Raw genomic sequence first — 17,621 nt, 5'->3', positions numbered from 1 at the left:
AAGATTCTGTTGAACTTTGAAAAAAACAGTAGTATTGCAATGCACAACTTTGTTAATTTGGGAGCTTTTATTTAAATATTTTTCCATGCAGCTCTTATCAACACAAATGACAAAACCAAATTTACATCTCTGTCCAGGAACCACCTATATCAAATTATGCAATTATTGTTCAGTGTTGTTAGATGATGTATGGATTAGATCTCTAGTTGTTGTATTTTACACTTTTTATTGAGCAAGAAATATGAATGGCATAACACCTTGAATGAGGTTGATGAGCCTCTGTCCATGATGTTCTTTGGAAGTCCACACATAGTACACAAAAGTTCCCAGCCAAACATGGGTAACAGCGTTACCCATGAAAGAATTGTCTTTTTTCCTGAGACAATGTACTGTCTATCCCCTCATACAATAAGAGATTCCTTTTTCCATTATTGAAGCTAAATAACTTTGTCACCTGTTTAGTTTATCAGGTAAGAATGGCTTAAACATGAGATTATCAAAAACTGCCCGAGGAATCACAGAATCACAGAATTGTTCAGGTGGGAAGGGACTCTAAAGATCATCTGGGTCCAACACCCTGGCATGGGCAGGAATGCCAGGCATTAAACCAGGACTTAAAACTTGTCCTGTGCAGTGGTCTCTTTCAAACTAATGACAAACAGGGCACAAAAAGGGTTCTCATCTTCCTGGCTTTGGACGCTCAGGCACCCCACCAAGGGAACCACCCCCAGCTCCCACTAATGAGTGCTGCAGTTTCTGCTGCGCATTCCTGCGGTGCAGCTACGACTTTGCAAAGCTCTGTGCCCTCAGACACAGCCCCACTGTGGAAAGCAGCTGAGCAGCTGTGCTCACCCCCCACTAACACAGCAGAGGAACATTTAGGTGAATTAGGGGCGGAGGGGAAAGCAGTGCAGAGGCTGCAGAAGGAGCTCTGAGCAGGTGGAGGAAAGGAGGGAAATGGGCCTTTGTGGGCACGATGAAGCTGCAGCCTGGGTGCTGCTCTCATGGAGTGGTGGGGGAGCAGATTTTGCAGGAGCAGGCTGCACCAAAGCACTGAGTCAGCAGGAACTCCCTGGAAGGAGCAGCCTTGTGGCTCCGGTGAGTGGGGGGCCACAATGCCGTAGATCAGCTGAGGTATTTTTAACAATTATTTTGATATAAACAGCTCTGAACTTGAGGAGCTTCATGTAAATGGGAAGCAGTGGGGCTTGTAATTAGATTTGTGTACACTTTCATAAATTGCTGGAAAACATCAAAGCCGTGATAGAAGGCTGTGGTGCACTTTATTTCCTTCTTCTGTTCTTCTGTTAATTGAATGGTTGATGTGTGGATAGGAAGCGTTGGCTTCGCAGAGTACTATTTACAGACCCGCTGACAGCTGCACTGTGAAAATTAACAGGAACAGAGCAGCCTCTGTCACAGCTCTTCCCATGAGGGACTTGCTTCAAATTAGATCATTTCTTTCATAGGAGAAACTTTCCTCATCGCTCCTCCCTTCTTCGCAAATTTGCACACACATCCAGCTGCACACTCCCCTTCTCCCCTCAGGCTCATGGCAGCCTTTAGTGCTCAGAAGGGTTTGTCATTTCCACAAAGTTGAGGTAGTTAGGCTGCTGTTTAAAACCTGTAATGCATTCCATTTCCAGCAAGACACATTCTTCAGGAAGTCATCCAAATCTGTGAGCAGGGTGCATGGAGCCACAGCTTCATGTTTGCAGGCCTAACATTAACTGGAACATTCTTTTCATCCTCCCAGAAACTCTAGTAGGCATACTCTCAGGCTACTGCTGTTGGAAATGTGGTTACTGTTGTTTCTAGAGAAAATTGCTGTGTGCTAAACACCATAAAAACCTCTGACAGGACAGCTCCTACACTCAGCAGTTTTCTAACTAAAGGCAGGGTTAACCTGGCTGGATGAATTACTTCAAAGCGTCAGTCAAAGTATAAAACTTCAAGGTCATCTACACTTTTGTTACAGCTGATGGAGAGGGTCTAGGACCTGAAAGAGACTCTCTTGAGTAGATGAGGGTTTAGAATTGATGCCCAAAATGCCTGCAATTTGATCATCTGAATGTCTCTTTAATAGAAAAGACATTAAGAGAGAAGCAAAAGCAACATTACCACAATGTATGGGATTGAACCAGTCTTTTACATACATAATCTATATGTTTAGCTTGTTCTCAGCCAAGTGACAGCAGTTCTTACTCCTGACTATAGCAGAGAACTAATAACCAGTGAACACCTGAGAATCTAAATCTTAATATTAATTGATATCTGGGAAATACAGAACTAAGAATATCTATAAAGATATCCTTGAGGCCTTCAGTTCACCCCTTCACTTCCCAAAAATGTCTTCAAAACATTTCAGTAACATACACAGAACCATAGACATAGTATAAACAGATAACAATTAAACAGACTGTCAGGCTGTCAACAGACAAACTCAAGCTGTCAGGGTAATAGAATCACATCATCACAGAATCATCAAAGCTGGAAGAGACCTTTAAGTCCAACTATCAACCCAGCACCACCTTTGTAACTTCTAAACCACATCATTCAGATCCAGATGCTTCTAAAGCACCTCCAGGGATGGTGACTCCACCAGGGCAACCTGTTCCAATGCCTGACAACCCCAACAGTGATTTTTTTTTCTAATATCTAGTCTGGATGTCTCCTGTCTCAGCTTAAGGCCATTTCCTCTCATCTTCCACTCAGGAATAGTGGGAAAGACTAGACCCCACCACTCTATAACCTCATTTCAGGTAGACATAGAGAAACATAAGTCCTCCCCTTGAGCCTCCTCTTCTTGAAACCAAAACAGGAAATGGAAAATCCATTAGACTTTTCTTTTGCATAACCACAGAAACATAAAGAGGAGTTTTTCAGAGGTAATCCAGGCTGAAAGTTGATGAAACTCTAGCAACTAAGTGTCCTTCATGACTCATACCTGAGTTTGACTGCAGTCAAACTTCAGTTGCCCAGAGTCACAAAGTCTAGGGCAGAGTGAGGCATCATCACTGCCAGTCCACCTGTGCAAATTAATGCAGAAGGCTGACGCCTGGTTTTACACAATTGGTGTTAGAGAAGCTGGTGGGTGAAAATGGAGATGTCGACTGACCCTTTTTTTTCTCTTTTCTGTTGACCTTGAACTCTGTAAAGAATACACATTCCTTGCAATGTCTTTGTGCAACACAGAGGCTGACTTGTTTAACTCACAGCAGAGCACAGCACATCCGTTCCTTCTATTAAAAAATAGGAATCCCTTAGGAGCCCATTAATAAGTCACCAGCATCAGGCCTGGCCCTCTTTCCAGTAATGAATGATTTTTTGAATATGCTACTTAAACACAATTTATAAAGGTGTGTGTTGTCATTTAGGATGAAAAAAGCAGTGGACATGCAATACCTACATATTAGTTTGCAGCCATTTCTACAACCAAGTCTAGTGACTCTTGATAGCTCATCTTTGCTTTCCATTGGGCAGTGGGCTCTGGATGGAGTGGAACAATGCCCATAGACCCCATCTCTCCACCTCCATCAAGACTGTTGATTCCACGAGCGTTGGGACAGCAGTTTCCCACTGTTGCTATAATTTCCCTTAATTATTCCTATAAAAAGTAAAATTGTAAGGTTGTGTTCCCTGCCTCTCCCATAGTTTCATAAATTAACTAATTAATCGTGTTTCTAGGTCCCAGAACAGACATCCAGGCAGCCTGGCTGCTTGACACAGGTTGTGAATCATGCCGGCACCAAAGATGGCCTTCACTTCCCTGGTTACATCTCCAAAACCACAGAGTCATCCAGCAGGATACTGAAGTGATTTGTGGAACATGACAGACATCACAGGACATCCTTCTTGGGATTCTCTGCTCCCTCTGTCCCACAGCATTCACCTCCTCCAAACAGGATACAAGCAATAACTGCTTGTGAGCCACGTTACCTCACTGTGGGAAAAAAATATTTAATTAGCACACACCCATCCCTTCACAGGTCCAAAGGGAGCTGGGTATTAAATCAGCAGCTGTGGATGTGGCCATGGGAAAGTGGGAACAGGATCATGCCACTGCTGAGAGTTGCCCAGGTCCTGGTGGTAGCAGCACCCCCTGCAATTCTTGCTCCACTCAACTCTTGTCTAATCTGTGTGAGATTAGAACTTGAGGGGCTCAAATAATTCACAAGCAATGACCTTCCTGGGATATCAGAGTTACAGATAAGCCTTCAGCCTGGGAGACATGAAATAGTCCCTGCCTGCCAAGGGAGTTCCTGGCCTACTGGAGGTAGCTCCACTGGGCATCACCGCCTTCCTCTAATAAGGATTAAAGATGTCAGCATTGTCTTTTCTTCTTCTGCTTGCTTTGGGGGCATTTCTTTCTTCCTCCTTTTCTCTTCCTGTATCTTTTGATCTAAGCCTCATTTATATCAGTGGGAACTTCCTACGTAGCTAAGTAGGCTCTGGATCAGCTTTACATCACTCTGGATGCTTCTCATTTTTCCCTTAAATTCACTCCTTCCCAGCCTTGCTCAGGTGTGTGGTCAGGATTGATAACACCCGTTCTTGTGAGGAAAACAGAAAGATCTTAGTAAGTGGTAGAATTCTATCCCTATCCAAAACATGGCATTAACGATGCAATAGCTATTATCCAAATGGGTTTTGCAAAGTTCAAAATTAATTTTTAGAGGACAAAAACATCCTCAAAGAATCAAAACAATGACTTTCAATTAAGGCTCTCAGTTGAAGCTCACACAAATTCATGAATGTGAAGCATCCTACCAGACAGCAAAGTCTCTGCCTCAGATGTCCACTGGCAAGTGAAATCACATAGAAGAGCATGCTTGACTTCCCATTCCAAAGGTGTGTCTGGTTGGTGCTCACAGCAATAGTGGTTGTGAAGGTGGCATGTGTCAGTCTTAGTGGAGTGGAACTCAACAAGGGCAGATCCTTCAACATAAACCAACTTCTTATTTCACCAAAACCCAGGAGAGCTTCACTGAATTTACACCTTTCATAGCTTCAGCTGACCATCTGTTTCTCTGTATTAAAGTAAGGGTGACACCTCCCTGAAAGCAGAATATTTTCTCAATTAGCATGGAATCATAGAAAAGTTGGGGTTGGAAGCAACCTTTAAAGTTTTTCTGGTCCAGCCCATGGCTGGCCAGTGCTTGGAGCTGCAAAAATTCAAATCTTTTACTCTCGGTTGAGCAACACGGTTTACACCACGATAGCCTGGAGTTTTGCAGCATGACCCAGCAGGGATCTGGGAGACACAGTCATGTGCAGCCTGTTGGCAGTGCAGTGACATGGAAATGTTTTTTTATGTCATCTGAACAGCTGAAATGTATCTGCCCAGCTTGCCAGCTCTTCCTCAGCATCTCTTCTTTTATTCCCAAGCCATCATAAACTGTTCATGTCCTCCTCCTGTGCCACCAAAGAGTTGTGGAGCTCTTGTGAGCAGAGTCCTGAAGCATCAGGATCTCCATACCTCTTTGAGATGCTGCTTTGCTTTGACAATAATCAATTCACTTTATGATCCTGGAATAATTCTACTTCTCTTATTTTGATCCTCAGTTGTTTAACTGAAAGATCATTCAAAGGGCACTAGACTGCAACTACTAAATGTGGTCTTAATAGTAAAAAGTAATAATAACTTTTTTCTTCTTTTCTTTTTTCTTTTTTTTTTATGTAAGGATATTTTATGGGGAAGTCTATTTTTAGTTACTATGGAACTAAACATACTTAATCTTACCATGTTGCTCTTATTAGAAAGGGGAAATAAACAACATTTTCTTTTGGATTCTGGATTTTATGTTTTTCTTCAAATAGACCCCCAAAAAATAAATAATTATTTACTGCTTTCACAGTCCTAAATATCAGGAAAGACTTTCTAGTCTGTTGGTGTAAGAATACCTCCCACTTCATTATGCCTTAAGGAAGGTGGATGATTTTGTGAGGACTTTCATCATTCATGGACTGAGCTGAAAAATGCAGAAGTGCTTGAAGAACTCTGCTTTTAGGTTTTTCAGATATCTGGCTTTGATTCGAGAGGCATACTAACACCTGGGTTATATATTGAGTTTTTCCTAATTAGAATTGGGTACAGTGACACCAGGACTCAATGATTTTGTTGCCCTGTGGAAAGCAATAACTTAAGCTCTGAGAGACACTTGGTAAGTAGTGTATGGGCAAATAAAACCTAAATCAAGCTACCCCTCCAAATAAATTAACAGCTACGGAGATCTGTGAAGGGAAGTACCTGCAGCAACTCTCTCTGCTTAGACATTGCATGAAGAATCTTCTCTACTGAGGGAGCAGCATTATCAAACGGTCCATCACTACAGTCCTGGATGAATGCCTCCTTTCCTCTCTCCATCTCTGTCACTCTCAAGAGTGTCTAAGCCAGCTCCCAGGACTGCACAGTGGAAATAGCTCCTAGTGACTGCTGTCCTACTCATCTTTCGGATGAGACATGAAATTGAAGCCCTGAGTGCAGAAAAATAACATATTTCACAAGATGGGAGGGACGCTAGTCCTGGTCTTTTGGTCACCTTCCAACCTGGGTAATTACATTTCTGCCTAGCTGAAATTCCCACTGCTCTACAGTTTAATTGGACAGTAGTTTCTTTTTTGCCTGCCTAAAATCCCAGGTTGGGGTCAAACCCCACCATCTAATTCAGCAGCCCTCTTTTCAATAGAGCTTCATAGGCAGTTCCAAAAAAACTCCAAATTTGTTTTCAAACTTAGGGGACATCATGCCAAATGGCCTGAGATGACAGAGCCCAGAGCAAATAAATCCTCCTTTGGCTTTTGGGCCTTAACATCAAGGATCATGGAAATATTACCCTGATTGTCTTGCTGAAGGTCAGCATCCTCCCAGCTCTGCTTCATAGTCATGAGCGGAGTGCTAAGACAAAATTTTCACCAAAAGCAAACCCATTTCTGTGGTGACACTTAGGAATACAGTCATTGCCCATAAGAGGAGCATCCGGCAGCACCTACTCATTTAAGCATCTTTGTGTTCATGGCTGACATTTTGGAAGGTATTTTGTAGGATCTGCACTTTCAGATTTCTTATACTCAAGAGCTTTAGTCACTGGAACTTTAATGCAACAATTTTCTTTTAAATATTTTTTACCCAGAACTTTTACCTGGCTCCATTTGAGCTAACGAAGATGTAAAGGTCTACCTACATAAGACATCCTTATGTTAAAGTACTTAAATGTATATTTGCCTCCAGCAGGAGATTCACTAAGCTTAAAGTGAAACACAATTTAATGACTTTGGCAAATTAGGCTCAGATTCATCAGTTTTGAAGGAAAAAGGTGTCTAACCATCTGTGGAGATTAGTAACCTACTGAATCAGAGCAGATTTATAGGGCTGGCAGGAAATGAAAATTCAGGCACATATTCAAGGCCAGACCTTCACAGAACTTTTGCTAAGAATATTGCTAGAATATTCCAGGGAGAAGCAATTGGACACCTGAGTTAGTAGACAGGGATGAGAGGCAGAACAGCTCCCCTGTAATCCAAGCAGAAGCAGTAAGGAACCTTCTGAGCCACCTAGGTGCTCACAAGTCTCTGGGACCAGATGGGATCCATCCTAAAGTGATGAGGGAGGCAGAAGAGCTCACCCAGCCACTCCCCATCATTTATCATCAGTCCTGGTTCACTGGGGAGATCCCAGGTGACTGGAGGTGCCAATGTGACATGCATCCATCAGAAAGTCTGGAAGAAGGGTCTGGGAAAACACAGGCCAGCCAGCCTGACCTTGGTCCCCAGCGAGGTTATGGATCAGATCATCTTGAGTGCCATCGCATGGCACCTGCAAGACAGCCAAGGGATGAGACCCAGGCAGCACAGGTTTAGGGGGCACAGGTCCTGCCTGACCAAGCTGATCTCCTCTCATGACCAGATGGCCCATCTGGTGGATGTGGAGAAGGCTGTGGATGTGTCTATTTGGACTTCAGCAAGGCCTTTGGCGCTGTCTCCCACAGCATCCTCCTGGAAAAGCTGCAGCCCTTGGCTTGGACAGGAGCACTCTGGGTTAGGAGCTGTCTGGATGGCCTGGCCCAGAGAGTGGTGGTGAACAGTGCTGCATCCAGCTGGGGGCCAGTGACCAGTGGCATCCCTCAGGGGTCTGTGCTGGGGCCAGTCCTGTTTTATTAATGATCTGGATAAGGGGGTTGTGTCCACCATCAGCAAATGTGCGGGTGACACCAAGTTCTGGAGGTGTGTAGAAGGGTAGGAGTGCTCTTCAGAGGGACCTCAACAGGCTGGATAGATGGGCTGAATCCAGCAATGGAGTCCTGAGTCCTGCATTTTGGATAAAACATCCCCCTGCAGGCTGGAGAGAGTCGCTGGACAGCAGCCAGGCAGAAAGGGATGTGGGGGCGCTGGTTGACAGCTAACTGAACATGAGCCAGCAGTGTGCCCAGGTGGCCAAGAAGGCCAGTGGTATCTTGGCCTGTATCAGGAATGGTGTGGCCAGCAGGACCAGGGAAGTCATTCTTCCCCTGTACTTGGCACTGGGGAGGCTCCACCTTAAATAATGGGTCCAGGTCTGGGCCCCCAATTTAGGAAGGACGTTGAGGTGCTGGAATGTGTCCAGAAAGGGTCACTGAAGCTGGTGAAGGATAGCATAAGTCCTGTGAGGAGTGTCTGAGAAACCTGGGGTTGTTCAGCCCAGAGAAGAGGAGGCTCAGGGGGAACCTCTACATCACTCTCTACAACTCCCTGACAGGAGGCTGTAGCCAAGTGAGGGTCAGTTTCTTTTCCCAGGCAATAGGACACAGTCTTAAGCTGCTCCAGGCAAGGTTTGGGGTGGACATTAGGAGGAATTTCTTCACAGAAAGGGTGATTGAGCATTGGAATGTGCTGCCCAGGGAGGTGGTACAGTCACAATTCCTGGAGGTGTTAAAGAAAAGACTGAATGTGGCACTCAGTGCCACGGTCTGGTGGACACAGTGGTGTTAGGTCATAGGTTGGACTCAATTATCTCAAAGGTCTTTTCCATCCTAGTTGTTTCTGTGATCTTTCCCTGCTGCCAGACAGTAATGTTTGGCCTCCTGAAACGCTTTTACTTAATTTGTGTATACACTCCATTTGGAAGACTATATCTAATGGGAAAAAAGTTCCAGCAACCAGGCAATAGATTTGTTTTCCTTTGCCTTTAAATGAAATATCAATGGATGGATATTTTATTTTTAGCTGAATATGAAATTTCACAAGCGACCTGTCAAGCTCCTGTTTTCAAGAATGACTTTATTTCACACATCAAGACAGGCTGGGAAATTAGTTTTTCTCACAGAGGACTCTGATTAGGGATTACAAAGTGAGTGTGGTGCAGAGTGATTTCTCCTCCATCTTTTCCCTTGCCCCACCAACCTAGAGAGTACCTGACTCTGCTGACTAAGGGGAGCAATTCATTACCATCCATGGGAGGGGGATGGGAAGAAAGATAGTCATATTAAGTAGACTTGCTGGCCCAAGAGAGAATAGGAGAAGCATAATAATACGTAGCCCTTATCATTCTTTTCATCAGTAGATATCAAAGCACTTGAAAAAGGAGGTTGGTTTGATGGGAAAGGAGATAAATTCCAATTGCAAGCAGCCTATTGCAGAGGCACCAGCAGGAATGCTCACTTTCATGATAGCATCTTCTAATTGTGGGTCTGCAGGGTAGAGAAACGGGCAGGGCCTTTCCTCCAAAAAATGCAGAAGTACATTTCAAATGTTATTGACTTATCCAGTGTAACTCTCATGAGGTTTGGCAAAATATGAGGTCCAGTCCAAAAACCAGAGAAAGCAAGGAGGTTATTTATTACTGGTAAATGACAGAGCAGACAGGACCTATTGGCTTTGTCAGCAGACAACAGCTGATTTATGCCATAGTTTAACTCCTCGTGGAAGCAATAAATAATTCAGATGAAGGGCTGCAGCATTTTTACCCTATGGAAAATCTGGCCCATTCTGGGGCATTTCTACTGTTATCCAGTGGGTCAGTAGAAGCCACTGGAGAAGAAAGTAGCCTTGTTCTGCTGTATATGAACACCAATATTTGGCTCCACTGTTAAAAGTCCTGCACTGGCTGATCTGATACAGTTTATTGCCTGATTTCCTTTGGGCCACATGAAAGAGCTGCACATGAGGAACCACATACTGAAAGCATCAGTCCCAAGGTCAGTCTTCATATTCAACAGCAATGCAGCATCTCTACTGGCTACACATCTTTAACTGTTTACGTGCACATCTCATTGCAGAGAATTCTTAGAAAAACCTCTTCTTTTTCTCTTTTTTCTTTGTAGTGTGTAGCCTAGCTTGCATCTATTTACCAATGGCCTTTCTGCCCTGTGTATATGATAGCAATGTTCAAAGAGGCCTGAAGTCCTGCTGCGACAGGCAGCCCAGAAAACATCTCTCAGGAGGCAAGATGAGATCCCATTGGGTCAAACAGCTGCTGTGCAGTCACTATGACTCACATCAGAAGGGAAGAACACTCCAGGGGCAAGCACTTCATGTGGAAGTTACCCATGTTTTCATGATGCCATCTACAATAATAGCTTGGTTTTCAACAGTGTGAGGCATCAGCCAAATGCCTGAGGCAGTTTTCTGGCCATAAGACTTACAGGGCAAATAGAGATCAAAAGAAAAGGAGAAGGAAGAAGACATCGACTTATTTACACTTCTCTGTCATGCTCACAAGAGCAGGTCACATCTTCTAAACTCCTTCTGCAGAGATGAATACACTCTCACCTCACTCAGTTTCAAAGTCCTCCATTCTGCATTGTGCCCATCATGATGCAGGTTCTGCTCTGCAAATCACAACAGCAGCTCTGAACAGCCCAATCTGCTGTGGACCAGTGCCTCCCTCCAATACAGCTGCAAATAGGTTTAAATCATTAGATGCAAGTTACCAAACAGTCTCTTGGATCAGGGTTAATTAAATGAGTGTTGAAATCTAATTAAGAACTGGTCCAGGTGATAATTAGCAGGAAATGTATGCATTAAAATATTCATTTGTCGATGAGCTGCAATTAAGAGTGTGATTTGGGGAAGGATCAATATCTGCATCATGTGATCTAAAGAAAAATTAAAAGTCACCCAGCCTTCAACAGACATGCAGGGGAAATTTGGCTACAGGTTTTTTTCTCTCCTCTCTTCCACTCCCCCTTCTGTTTTGTTTTTATAATAAGTGCTGAAGATTGCTCTCTATCTTTGAATGGAGCATTCATCTCTGCATCCCTTTGTTTTCCTGAAGCACTTCTTTCAAAACCTTGCTCTTCACCACATTGTGTGAGTGGGTTATAGATTTATTAGAGAGAGACTAACAGGTCAAAAAGAAAGATTCTTTGCCAATGAAAATCACTTTCTCCCAGAACAGATTGCTAATCCAAGGGAACATCACTCATTGTGTGGTGTTAGATTGTTGGGGTCTTTTTTTGGCAGGTTAATTCCTCAAGTCTTTATTCATAACTGAGGATCTGAAGAGGCTATTGAATATGTATAGCTTAGCCTTATATATATGTACATCTATAGCTGTGGTTCACTACACTCTTCACAATTTGTAGCAGAGCAATTCTGCTTTCACTTAGACTGTTTTTTCTGGTTACACGTACATAGGGGTATGTGTAAGCCAGTTAATAATATTTTTCTTCTGCCATGCCAGAAAATTCCCCCTCTGCTAGGAAATCAAGGGTCCTGCAACAGTTCAGATCCTCTGGCATGGAGCTGCTCTTCCTCTACTGCCACAGTCAGACACTGAGCTGGTCATTTCCCCACTGACTCTACTTCTACTGGCGAATACCAGCTTGTCAAAACAGAAGCTATGGGAGCACAATTATTTCAGCTGCTCTTTGTCAGTGTCCTGACAGCTCATCTGCCCATCTTCCCAGGCTGGGTGGCAGCCCAGCTCCCAGGACAACTGTCCACTGCTGTCAGGGCTGCAGCCAGACTGTCCCTCCACTACACCTCCACCATCCCTGGGGAGGCAACCAGGGATCTGTCCCTGTGGGGAAGCAACCAACCCGTGAAGTTAGGACTTCCTTGGAGACAGACCAGAAAACACCTTCCTAGGTAGATCTATTTCTTCTCATCTCTGCTTCCTATCAGAAATTTAAGCATTGTAGCTACTGACCTTTCATCTGTTTTTGGGAAGGAGAGGGATTTCTTTCATTCCCAAAAGCATTACATTTTTTACAGATTTCTGCAGGCAGATCTGATGATCATCTGTAGTCCTGCACTGGTGGTGACTGCAGACATAATCCTAATATTTTAAATCTTTCCTGGAAATGTGTGGGCTCTTTCATGGTAGCCTCTATTTCCTACTCTTTGTGGAGAGGAAGCTCAGGTCCATCCAGCACTACTTTTGCTCCCTTAATTTACCAGTGCTGAAGAGATGCTGTTTTCATGGTGACACATACACCCTGCCCAGCATACTGACTCCTATCTCCAAGGCTGGGCAGGAATTTCTCACTGGACCTGGGGGTTACAAGACACAGCATTGTGAAAGGTGATCCACTTCAGAGGTCTGGAACACAGAGACCTCACACATTTCACATAAACAGATCAGTCCACAAATCCTACCACCTTCATGCAGCAAAACCTCCTACATTTCTCTGTGTTGTGTCTTTGCCCTCTGACAGGGACAACATTCTGGGCCTGGAGATTCAAAGAATAAGGCAACAACTTTTGCAGAGAAAATGTAAATTGCATCCTAGAAGCTTGAATTTTGGAGGAAGCCAGGAGCCAGGCTGCTGGCATTCACCCTCTAAGGTCCTTTACTTCCTGATGCTCTCACCCTCTTGCAAGGGTCAAAATTCACAGCCTGACAAAATTCACAGCATGGAAACCATCAGCCCCTGGATCCCATTCTACCAAATCTGTGTTAGATGTATGGACTGATGAGCTGGTGTGCATCAGGCTCATTCCCTGTGTGTCTCCTTTTGTTTCCTGTGCTTCAGGGAGCCTCTTCCAGCCTGGTGGTGAAGTTTGCGGACACGGACAAGGAGCGTACGATGAGGCGCATGCAGCAAATGGCGGGACAAATGGGCATGTTCAACCCCATGGCCATCCAGTTTGGAGCTTATGGCGCCTATGCACAGGCAGTAAGTATAGACACCAGCTCTCTGCGTGCTTATGGGAGGGGGAGTGTCACCTGGAAATCCACAAAAACTCCTGGGAGTGGACAAAAAATGGAGCAGAAGAGGAAGCAGTGGCATATCTGTTAAACTGGTGACATGATGGGAGTGAAAATTAGCCATGCCATCCAGGGTAGCCTCTGGGAATCTCCCAGGTGTCTCCAAGGTGCCATAGACAGTTCTAGAAGTAACTTTTGGTCATGTGTGGACCCGTGCAAAACACTTACTATGGGGGCTAAGCCATTGTTGTCAAACAAAAGCACAACTACATTTTGAGGATTTGGATAAAATGAGCCTGCTCAGTTTATCCCACTTCTCTGCCCCAAGTCACCATGACCCTGCTGCACCTTGCACCGCCGTGGGTACCTTTGGAGTGACCACAGGATGAAACAGCAGCTGCTGAGAGGAGTGCTTTTAGATTCACAGAGCATGATAGACAACAATAAAATGTACACACAGACATATGCCCATACACAGCCCTGCTGCCCCAAAGAGTATGATTGAAGCACACTGGGAAAAAATCCTGTTGTGTTAACTTCAGGGTTCCTGTGGACATACCAAACCTGAGAAGGTGTGACTGTACAGGGGGCTGGGCTCTTGATGATGTTGTGAAATGCATGCCTCTGGAGTTACTTGTTTCCTTAGGCTAAAATTAACAAGGATCTGCAAGAAAAGACCAGGCTCAGGTAACTTTGACTTTCTGCCAGGTATTTTGGAGGAAGGTGGAGGTGATGCCTGCAGCAAGCAGACACAATACTGCCTAGTGACTTTGGCTGCTCTCTCTGAAGCAGATTTTCAGGCAGTGACATTGTAAATATCTATTCATCTATTTGATGGCAAAAAGTGGCCCTCTGCACGATTCATGAACAGGAGGGAAGTCCAGTTGAACACAAAGTAGTTGTGTCTAGTGTCTAGAGTCCAGAGTAGAGTCATCCTGGATGGGAGACCCAAACCTTGCCTCAGGAATACAGGGCCAGCTCAGAACAACACTCTAGTGTGCCAATAATCTTTCCAGTGCAATGACCACAAGGTCTTCCTTTCTTCCCTGACTGCTTCTTTCTCAAGTGTTGGCACCAAGTATTTCCCATCACATCATCATGTTCTCTTCTTAATTTGAAGGTCTTGACATTTCTCTTCTTCTCTGATAGTCCTGTGCCTCACTGAACACTTGGTACAACCCAGCCTACCCCTTGTGTGAGCCATGCTGAGTTGTGAGGATGTACTGTAGAGATCCACTGAAGTTCATCCTCTCCTTCTAGCTGCACCTCTTGGTGTACTTCTGGAGTTTTTGCTCTCCCTCCTCTAGAAAAATTCTATTTTTACTTCCATTTTTCTATCTTTGTTTTTACTCCTAGTCAAAGTCAATCTCTGTCTCATCCTTTGTCCTCTGCTCCCCTCCTCACATTATAGAAGAGCTATTTCCTCTTCAGCCTGGCTGTGTTTAACACTCCCCCTGGCCAGGGAAGGCTGAAGGAAGAGGAAAATAGTAAATCCCAAATGAGCCAAGGTCAGTGGCCAGCAGATGGCCAGAGGGATGTAGCGCCTTTGCCCCCATGTACCAGAGGCACTAACAGGAGAAAATCCACAGGCTGGGACAAGCATTTGCTGGGGCTGTCAGGCAGGAAAAGTGGTTTCAGTGTTACTCTACAGACATTGGTCAGGCATCTGGAGAGATGGTAAAGACACTACTGTCCTGATGTTCTGGTCTAAAAACTCTTCTCACATTGTTTTTAATGTAGAGTAGCTCTTCTAATTTCCAGACGAGGTTTATACTGATATGAGAGGATGCAGTCTGCATCTTTACACCACAAAAGTTTCCTGTTTCTCACCAGATAATACAGGTGAATTATGAGGGCAGGTGAAGAATCAGGGTGGAAGGAAGAGGAAAAGCAATTTCTGGTCTTTTCCCATCCTCTTGAAACAAATGGATATTTTTCATATTGATTTCTGTGAAAGCAGAATTGGACCCATACCCTTTTTTTATTTTTCTGATAAAAATGCTAATAAGGGGGAGAGAATAAGTTTTAGATCTTGACCCATCGGATATGACAAGCTGGTGACACCAATTACCCTGGGGACTTCAGAGCTGTCTAAATGATGGGATCACATTTCTGTGTGGCGCCTGTACACCCAGAGTGTGCTCAGATGCTGTCTCTCAATCAGCCTCCCTATCTGCTCCATATCACAGTCTCACATGAAAGGGAAGGAGGGGAACGTCGAGGCTCTGTGACGTTGCCTCGGTCCCGATTAATCCAGCTCGGACTGCTGGCTCTCAGATATCAGGGTGATTGGCACCTCACAAATGCCAGCAGGAGATGGAGGAATCGATAGGGGAGAGGGATAGGGAGACAGCAGTTTTATTCAGCCTGAAGTTGAAGAGCTAAGACAAGCCAAGAGGAGGGAAGGTGAAATATCAGGAGCAGGACTGTCACAGTGGGTGATGCTGCTGCCACCAGCAGCTCTTGTGACATTGGTTTAATTGTTTGACCCCCCTGGTCTTGTTTCCTTATGTACAAATAAACCTGATGATCAGATTTATTTATTTGTTTTCTCTTCTCCCTTGGGGACACAGATCTCTTGTACTGTCCCTCCAGGAGCTTTCTCAGAGTGGTGTGGCAGTAACGTAAGTGTAAGAATTGTCTCAGTGCTTAATAGCAAGGCAGCACAAGCATGAGACATCAGGTTCTCTGATTCTTACTGATAGCCTGTCCTCCCAGTTATCCCCAGCACTCCAAACCAGACTGATGTCTCTATATAAGAATTCCCATGCAATCCCATGACAACGGTTTTTCAATAGTTTCTAAAGGTCTTTTCCCATGGAACAGGATTCTAAGGACATCCTGTTGCTGCAGTTTCTTGCTGAATTTCCCCCAGAGAAGCATCTTGCACATTACTCTGACTGGATTAGCTCCCAAAAAGGTCTCGGTGCACCAAGGTGGTCAGTGCAGCAGAAACCCCCATGGTGTGGCTGTTTGATAGATTGGTGGGCAGCCATGGGTTTGCCAAACCAGCAGCACCACTGAGGAGAAGCAGCAAGGGTCTCAGTCCATCAGAGTTTGACAGATAAACTTTAGTGTTGCCATCAGGACAGATTTGGGCCCCAGCCTCTCTCCAAGTGACCTCCCTTACAGCACAGCAAATGGCCATTCCACAGCTCTCCCTGCTGCTGCACTTTGCCAATACCCTCAGCCTCAATTTAAACAACTTTAACCTTGATAGCAGCCTCACATCAGCCCAGCAACCAGTCCTGGGGTTCAGCAGCCATCTGGCCTCAGACACAGAGGCAAAAAAATGAGGAAGCAAAGGGAGTTCTCCACTGTGTGTGGTTTTCTATCCCCTCCTCATGTGCCACCTTCAAACAGACCAGACAAAGCTTGGCACTGGCTCTGTGTGCTGTTTCAGAGGCACAGAAAGTCACATCAGACCTACCTCACCTCTTTTGTATGCAGCTCCAGGCAAGTCAGATTTCATAGCTCCCAAAAGCTCCCAGAGCCCCTACTCTAATTTATTTCAGGGTGGGTTTTTTGATTGTTTTAGCTTTTTTCTCTTCTGCAATATCTTCCCATACTCATTTAACTTCTCCATTTATGGAGCAATTATTTATTTTATTTCAGAAGTGTACAGGGCATCAGCCCATTTCATTGTCAGGTTACTGTGGATCTACATCAGCTGGGCACTGACAGCTGTTTCTGCAGTCTAAGGCCAGGTTGAGGTATAGATCTGGACTCAGCCTGGAGAGAAGGAGAGTGATGCTGCCTGGCACCACCTTTGATTTGCTGCCAGCCTAGCAAGAACCTGCAGGCACACTCTCCACCTCACAGAGCACAGCACATCTACTTAGGGTGGCCAAGCCCAAAATCACAAGCAGTGACAATCAAAACAGCCTGTGAATGGTGGTAGCATAGTCCTGGCACAAATAAGCTACAGTTCCTGCAGGTCTTTCTGTGAAGAAAAGGGGCAAGGAGTGTGTAGTGCCTGTCTCATGTCAGTGATGCCTCACCATGCAGAAAGGAAACGTGCACAGATCAAAAAAGGATGGGGGAGATAGGAAAATGCAGAAGAGTAAAGCAAGAACAAAGGAAGGAGCCTTGGAAAGTGACAGATACAGTATAAATTATTTAATTTTTAAATTATTTAAGATAAGATCAAAGTCATAAATCAAGTTTGCATAAAAAATGGGGTGGGACTGTTAGCCACAGTCTTCTGGCCAAACTCCAGCCATGGGACTGATTGCATCCTGCAGCAGGGGATAGGCACAGAGTTAGTGTGTAAAAACAGACAGGCTGGGACAGAGACAACACAGGCAATGTTAGCATTTGTTTTCTGGCCTGGAACAAGTCCTTTCTCAGTAAATCCCAGCTCTCCTCACTCTGAAAAACTAAAAATGCTTTTTTTCTGCTTCTACTGAACTGCAGACAATAACTGCAACAAAAATTTGGAATGTCCAGCACAGCAGAGCTCTCAGACATCACCTTAAGTGATGATCTCCTT

At 44.6% G+C, this 17,621-nt stretch overlaps 1 protein-coding gene and 1 long non-coding RNA gene across 17 annotated transcripts in view; both read left to right on the top strand.

Moving 5' to 3' along the window:
* The window catches only part of CELF4 (CUGBP Elav-like family member 4), a 709,508-nt gene that overhangs the window by 602,173 nt on the left and 89,714 nt on the right, over positions 1-17,621 (top strand). For all 16 annotated transcript variants that reach the window (XR_002869810.2, XM_023944018.2, XM_023944019.2 and 13 more), the window contains exon 6: positions 12,954-13,097. Coding sequence is in view for 15 of the 16 variants with exons in the window: in XM_023944018.2 (XP_023799786.1) it covers positions 12,954-13,097 (144 nt within the window). In the remaining variant the exon portion in view is untranslated. The remainder of the gene's footprint in view (positions 1-12,953; positions 13,098-17,621) is intronic.
* Positions 908-5,791, top strand: LOC147648595 (uncharacterized). Its single transcript, XR_015280199.1, has 2 exons — positions 908-1,098; positions 3,688-5,791. It is a non-coding gene; the product is annotated as an uncharacterized LOC147648595 (long non-coding RNA).

This window comes from Cyanistes caeruleus, chromosome Z, assembly GCF_971803275.1.
Source record: "Cyanistes caeruleus chromosome Z, bCyaCae1.hap1.1, whole genome shotgun sequence".
Lineage (NCBI taxonomy): Eukaryota > Metazoa > Chordata > Aves > Passeriformes > Paridae > Cyanistes > Cyanistes caeruleus.
This window is presented reverse-complemented; position numbering and strand designations above follow the sequence as displayed.